General features: G+C 44.4%; 1 protein-coding gene across 1 annotated transcript; it reads left to right on the forward strand.

Annotated features, from left to right (window-relative positions):
* The first annotated feature begins 401 nt into the window (after nt 1-401).
* LOC139369625 (neuronal pentraxin-1-like) lies at nt 402-4,306 on the forward strand. Its single transcript, XM_071108891.1, has 5 exons — nt 402-920; nt 1,414-1,621; nt 2,630-2,874; nt 3,158-3,337; nt 3,951-4,306. The coding sequence occupies exons 1-5, from the start codon at nt 477-479 to the stop codon at nt 4,170-4,172; spliced, it is 1,299 nt and encodes a 432-aa protein (XP_070964992.1). The 5' UTR covers nt 402-476; the 3' UTR covers nt 4,173-4,306.
* The last annotated feature ends 3,239 nt before the right edge of the window (nt 4,307-7,545 follow it).

Consider the following 7,545-nt stretch of genomic DNA (forward strand, 5'->3'; position numbering starts at 1 on the left):
CAGAATGTAAAGAATGTAAAGCAGACTGCCATCTATAATATATTTACTCCTGGTAAAACAAGTTCATCTTCTCCTATTCTCACTTCTGTATTTGTAAATGTGAATTGCAGACCATAATAATAGCAGTCTAAGAAACTCATTCCTAAAACAGTAGAGCAGTGCTCTATCTTACTTGGTCTTGACAACATAATAGTACACGACTCACGTCATGCAGTGGTGTAAAAAATATACAATATGCTTCTACTCGCCTCGGTCCACCTTAAATAAAAGTCTGGACGTGATTAAGCAGCACAACCTGCTTCCTCCCCACTGTGCTGCAGAGAACCTGCCTCAACGCTGCCCTCATCCCGGCTGTGGCTAGCCTATAAAATCTAGGACGAGCAGAACTGAAACCTCACAGCTACAGACAGGGGACAGCTCCGTGGTGCTGAAACCAACTGCCCGAAAACAAACTCAGCTGCTGCAACACCACACACATGTCAGGAAACATGCCTGGAATCATTGAGGGACACTCTTGGCAACTTTTCCTACTTTCATTCTTGGTTTTGGAGGGGTCGACGCAAGATTTCGGACAGACCCAGTTTATTTGCACGTCTGTGCCCAAGGATATGGACTTGTGCGCGGCTACGATGCAGAACAGCGGTCCGGCAGAGGATTTGAAGACGACGGTGATGCAATTGAGGGAGACCGTGTTACAGCAAAAGGAGACCATTATGAACCAAAAGGAGACAATCAGGGAACTAACGTCCAAGTTGAGCCGGTGTGAGAGCCAGAGTCTGCCCGAGGCGGGAGCGGGAGGCCGGAGAATAGTACCGGGCGCCAAGAACACTATGGGGGACGTATCAAGGGGTCCTCAGGACACTCTCGCTCAACTAGGACAGACTTTACAGACTCTCAAACAGAGGTTGGAGAATCTTGAGGTATGCATTGGCGTTTGTTTGACCTCCCTATTTTGACCTAGTAATTTGGAATGCAGTTTGAGCTTTCAATCAACTTTTAATCCATTCTACGCGTTTCCAATCGGCTCGGTTGTATAGCACGTAGAGCTCAATGTGCTAGTTATAAGAGCTCTATATAGTTGTGAATTGCTTACTATAGGGTTATTTCAGTCCAGTCACTAATGCTATAGACATATTTAAAGCTCTTTTTCCGCATCCAGTCGTAAAGTGATTACTCTAGAGCACTACATAAAGCCGCACCACACTCCTGATAAGGACAGACAGACGCCTCATCTTTGGACCAATTTAGGCATTTGATGCAAATTGCCGAGGCAGTAAGCCCTCCACAAACGAGCTAAGCACCAGAGCTTTACCCACGACGAGCCCCGCCTCGTGCATGTAGGAGTGTTTATTTAAACCCAAAGTTATTTTAATCCCCTCTTATCTGTTCCTATGTCCTTGTTCCATGGTACAGCAATACAGCCGAAACAACGGTACGGCCCAGGCGAATAGTCTGAAAGACCTGCTTCAGAACAAGATTGATGATATGGAGAAGCAGGTGCTGTCCCGGGTCAACACCCTGGAGGAGACCAAACCGGGTCAGAAAAACGATACGGACCAGCGGAACCGAGTGGAGTCCACGCTGACTTCCATGCATCACCGGATAACGGACCTAGAGAAAGGTGAGTGAGATATGAGACAAAGAGATCATGCCCAAATGTACACAGTCAATATAATAGTTATGTTCATGTGAATGCTTGCTTATACAAACGACTAAACTTATTACATTATTTTGATAAGTTGCGCATAAAGTTTTAATAGTAAAAAAAATTAATCCAAATGTGGTGGAATTGCCTCACTCAATTGTTTATATGTCTAAAACAATGTCAATTTCTAAAAACAACCCTACATTTCACTTGGTTAATTGCCTGGTGCACATGAGGTATCACTACAAACCCGCAAACCACAGTAGCTTGCCGCAGCACAGTTCTCACCACAGTGCGTAATGGGATATGGGCGATGGAGAGAGGGAGGTAGCTGCATTGCTTTGCATATCTCATATTAACACAGTGATGCCACGCTGGGATAATAATTAACGTGGCATGGAGCGACAGCCAATGATCGCTTTATTTCCAGTGACTGTGAACGAGAGTCGTTGGTTTTGTAGGGGACAGAGCCGCGCAGGAACTTTACCAGAGGGTTTTTAACGATGTGCGCAGTGCTTGATAAAGCGCGCACAGTGTTGGAGACCGATAGGCACATTTTGGAACATCAATCAAGGTTTAGTTCCTTACTGACAACCCGAAAGGGATGGGGAGCATGAGCGGGTTGGAGGTTAGAAAGGGGTGGCGCGTGTGTGTGAGTGAGAGAGAGGGAGAGAGAGAGATAGAGAGCAATTCCGTTTGCCCTGCTCACGTGGTCACATCATACCGCAGATAATAGGTTAGGAGAGAGATGCAGTCTGTTCTAAGCCAATTATATAAATCAGAGCATCGTCAAAAAACTAAAAAGAAAGGAGAAAACCTTTAGTTAGGGATCGAACATCTCTACTGGTGGAGCAAACCACGTATATGAATAAATCAATCAATCACATGATATGACATAACTGACTATAACATAGGCCTATGAGTGCAATGTAAATGATAGAAATCACTGAAAGGTAAACAAGTAGGCCTACGTTTCGTCCGCAGGTGGGAAAGACAACAGACCACTGGACAAGTTCCAGCTGACATTCCCGTTGAGAACCAACTACATGTACGCCAAAGCCAAGAGAACCCTGCCGGAGATGTATGCCTTCACCGTGTGTCTGTGGATTAAATCTAACGCGTCGCCCGGAGTGGGCACACCTTTCTCCTACGCTGTCACAGGGCAGGCCAACGAGCTGGTGCTGATTGAGTGGGGAAATAACCCGATGGAGATACTCATCAATGATAAGGTAATGATCGCTGACGGCAATGGCATATTCTACACAGCATTTGGTTATAGGCAAAATGGTCAGATCGCCATGCGCAAATGTGGTGTGCCAGACTAGCAAATTAAACTTCGCAGCATTATGCAATGTCTGGGAAAATTATGGAGACGTGACAAGCAACTTAATTATACAAATATTGCATTTACAGCCAGTGCTATGTCTGAAAAAATAAAAAACCGTAGCAATCATTAGTTCTAGGCCAGGCCTATTTGAACATTCAGTAATGGGTGCGCTGTCCATGCTGCAGGTGGCCAAGTTGCCGTTCATCATCAACGACGGGAAGTGGCATCACATCTGCATCACCTGGACCACGCGCGACGGGATGTGGGAGGCGTTTCAGGACGGAGTGCTGCGGGGCAGTGGAGAGAATCTGGCGCCATACCATCCCATCAAGCCGCAGGGGGTCCTCGTACTGGGACAAGAGCAGGTAAGAGGGTTCACTAAATGAGGATGAACTAACTTTGTATTACATTGGTATGCAAGTCGTGATATATTGAGATAAATGGCCTGGGGGAAATCATTATATCCATTAGTAATGAAAATATTAGAGCACGTTCTCTCTCCAATGATCAAAGGAATATTCAAGTAATGGGAAAGTTGAGAGACCTTGACGAAATTGACAATTAAGACGTAGCCATCGAATTAAGGCCCTCGAGCTAGATATCGTAGAATACCCCCACTCAATTGGGACAATGCGCAATCCACTTCAGATTAAGTGGCAAATCTGTAGCAATTAAAGAGTAATAGGCATATATTGTCATGAAAAGCAAATAACGTGTGTAAATGGTTAAATTTGGGCTTCGGTTGTGATTGACCTGTCACGAAGAGTGGCTGCTTTTTATTATAGTTTTATGATAGTTAGAAATAGAAATCGATGCATTTCCATGGTACAGGACAATTGTATTCCTTCCTAATACAGTACAGGATGATTAGCTTATTACACACATTTGTAATAGATTGGCCATGCGTAAAAGAAAGGCCACGCGCGTACCCACAATTCGCGCCACTAACCTTGAACTTGTCATCTTGTTGCTCCGCAGGACACGCTGGGGGGAGGTTTCGACGCCACGCAAGCATACGTGGGTGAGCTAGCAAATCTCAACATGTGGGATAGGAAGCTTTCCATCGGGGATATTTATAACCTGGCAACCTGCAACAGTAAAGCGCAAACTGGCAATGTATTCTCTTGGTCGGAGTCCAACATCGAAGTATTCGGTGGAGCTACCAAGTGGACATTCGAGCCGTGCCGTGCGCTCAACTGAACTGCATTCCGACATGAAACCAAGGCCAATCCGATTTATCTGTATTTCTTTTGAGCTTCTGTCGTTGTCTTCATTTTGACGTTCGTTACAGACTATTTGGTATTTATTTAATGATAAGGTTATACCTGGGATTTCTATTAGATATTTATGTACGAAACAACATTTTTTGATCTTGAGAAAAATCTAATTCGTCTTGGAAACCTCAGTTGGACAGTGTTGGTATCTGTTTGTTTGGTTTCTATTGGAGTTTTGTTGCAAGCGCACTTTAGCTTTTTTGATTCGCTTATTTTGTCTTGGACTGGCAGCTGGGCAATCCACGCCTTACGTTAGACAATTCACAGCACAGTGCGGAATTTATGGAGCCATCCCCTAGAGTGGAACTCACGCTGTCTGTCCAAGTATTGTCAGTATTTGACGCCGTGAAATGATACAGCGCCCTCCAAATCCCTCAACCCCCCACCCCCGGATCTTGCACTGTGAATGACGAGAGCCATGTAGAGAGAGGACGCCGAGGGTACGTTGAAGGACACTGCAAGTCGGACTGTAAAAATAATTTGTAATTGTCGTTCGCTTCAAAGTGTCTCCTGTAAACCCTGTAAACGAATGTCGTTAATTGCCAACATGCAACAAAGCCTGGGTGCCTTGGGCTAGTGCAAATATTCAGCGCATACGTTTTATGTTGCAAATTATATGTGTTGTTTGTTTTGTATTTATTTTGAGGGAGGGTGGGAGCGTTTCTTGTTATTATTCTGATAAATGTAATTTAATTGAGGTTTGTTCACGGATATGGTGACGTGTTTGGGCAGGTGTTTGTACTACCGGTGTCTGTATTCGGAATGTTACGGTGTCTGTATAGTAACAGCATGACTGAGTGACAAAACGCTGCCACATCTGCTTGACTATCCTTTCTGGGACTGGGTGGTTTTCTACTGGATTGTTATATGCTCCAAGCATGGCAACATTGAAAGATATAAAAAAATATATATAATTTTTGTAATAAAATTGTGATACATAAGAGTTAAAAGTTTATTCATGGGCTGGCATTAATCGTAGGCAGCAAAAAAAGTGTGGATGAGAAGTGAGAAAGAGAGAGCGGGAAAATGTGGGGGGGAGAGAGAATCATAATTGCTGGTTAAATCTGCTTTAATCTTGTCACATGGTGTAGGTGAAAGACGTTAGTGCTGGATAAGTGAAACACGCCTGAACTCAGACTGAAGGTCAGAGAGGTGCTGGGAACAACTGAAACAGTGTGTGTGGTGTGTCTTTTAGCTGACTGCAGAAGATAACACTCCCAAATGCATTGTGGTGTGTGCGTGCGTTTGAGGCGCGCACAGTCCCGCCCTAATGAAAGCGAGGCTGTCGAAAGAAGAAAACGCCTAGTCATATCACTCCCCTTTGCCATAGTCAATTGGTTGCGATGCAATCTGATCCAAACCTACAGAAAGCGCCATGCTATACTGTAGCCTATACTGCTCTATTTCGTTCTGTATCAGTTTACAGTGTTGTGTTAAGTGCCATCCTCTCCCATCACATGCATCATGTAACAAAACACTGCAGTCCTGGATGCTGGTGGTCTTGTACTTTGACAGTTACTGCATTGAGCTGAGTCAGTTATTATTCGTTATCACCCACGTATCAGATGGTGTCACAAACATCTCACAGAAGCACCCACATTTAACTCTGCCTCTTGCAGCATGGCTTTTGGAGAAATTGTGCAGCCTGCACCATCATGCTTGGCTTCCTGTTACCATAGAAATCTATGGCCATTACTCATAAATCACTTGGGTAGTTAGTTATCCAGAGGGAGAACTGGGAGGGAAGGTCTCTTGAAAGACCAGTTAGAAAAGCGATCTTCCCTGAGAGCCAACATTGATCAGATAGCGAGCAATGAGCAGCTGTAGGCCTTAGTTAGTAGGTAGCCAGAGGGAAAGATGGGAGAGGTAGTCCCTGACAGAAAGAGAAAGAGGTCCCTTGAGGGGACAGACCCTCATTAGCTCGGACAGAACATTCACACACAGCCTCACTGACCCAGAGACTCATTCTCCCAAGGTGCACTACCTCTTACCCAAGGTCAAGAGCCCAGTAACAAAGTAATGAGATGGGAGCTCTCCCTTAGAGAACAGGCGTCCTTACTCTTCTCACTATCATCATTTCACCCTCATACAGAACACACACCAAACTGGACTGGTTACACCCGAGGCCTGTTTCTGAAGGGTTGAGAGCGTACATTGGACTGGTAGACAATGCTGGAGAAGGGTTGGAATTGCACAATGAGTCTTGGGGGTGGTCTAAAACTAGTGGGTTGAACCAACAGTAATTCAAAAACTTATGGGGGAGCTCGTTTTACACGTTCAACACAAGGAGCCAGGGGTGTCATCCATCCATTATTTTAGAGGGGACGCATAGTTAGGAAGGGGGGGGGGGGGGGGTGAAGAGGGGTGCTGACAATTCTGAGAATTTAGCATTTTTGAAACACCCGAAGCAGCTTTTAACTGACATCTACAGCCACAATCATTATGCCTATTTCTATGTCAAAACTATTTGCATTTTTCTGCATCTATTATATAATCATACCTCTTTACCTGTTAAATTTTAATTTTAATTATAGATGGACATGGATTCTTTAAGAACCTTTATGCCTTAGGAGATTAGTACAACACTGGTATATAGCGTCATAGCCCAAGAATTAAAGCAATTTTAGTATTCTCTAAAGTCTACTGTAGCAACCTTTCCAGCAGGCATGCCAGCTAAGATAGAGTAGCTTGTCAAACTAACTTGATTGATAGCCTGAAATGGCTTGGCAGCTAGTTGAGAGGTTGGGATATTGGGAAGCTATCTAGCTGGATAGCTAAAGCAAACTTCATAAATTTGCTACAGTAGGTGACTAGTATTATAGTATTATATTTATTTATCAAGAAGGAATCAATAGGCTACATAGCGTACGAGTCATGCCCATCACTGGCAGCTGAAATCAAATCAAACGCTCTGTGTGGTCACTCAACACTCTCTTTCCTCCACTAATGATGCTGTCTGCACTAGAGCCCTCAAACTCAACTCTGGACTTCGAAGCCAGTTCCACTGTGTTCTTTCATTTCCCCCCTCTAATCAGGGACTGAATTAGACGTGGGATACCAGGTGTGTGCAATTAATGATCAGGTAGAGCATAAAACCAGCAGGCTCCGGCCCTCGTAGGGTCAGAGTTGAGAACCCCTGCACTAAAGCATCTAGCATCCTGCCTAGCATATCTTTTCTCCATGGTACACCTTGGAAGGAACCACTTATTAGGGAGAATGGGGGGAGGGGGTACTCCAGTAAGTGTGCCCCCTCCACAAAATGCCACTGACAGATCTTTTTTTATCTATAATTATGATAA

This window comes from Oncorhynchus clarkii, chromosome 17 (genome assembly GCF_045791955.1).
Source record: "Oncorhynchus clarkii lewisi isolate Uvic-CL-2024 chromosome 17, UVic_Ocla_1.0, whole genome shotgun sequence".
Lineage (NCBI taxonomy): Eukaryota > Metazoa > Chordata > Actinopteri > Salmoniformes > Salmonidae > Oncorhynchus > Oncorhynchus clarkii.

Excerpts from the sequence above, each read along its gene's own strand:
- LOC139369625 (XM_071108891.1), top strand. The coding sequence starts at position 477 with ATGTCAGGAAACATGCCTGGAATCATTGAGGGACACTCTTGGCAACTT. Across the intron at positions 921-1,413 it reads AGAGGTTGGAGAATCTTGAG|CAATACAGCCGAAACAACGG; the intron begins GTATGCATTGGC and ends TCCATGGTACAG. Across the intron at positions 3,338-3,950 it reads TCGTACTGGGACAAGAGCAG|GACACGCTGGGGGGAGGTTT; the intron begins GTAAGAGGGTTC and ends GTTGCTCCGCAG.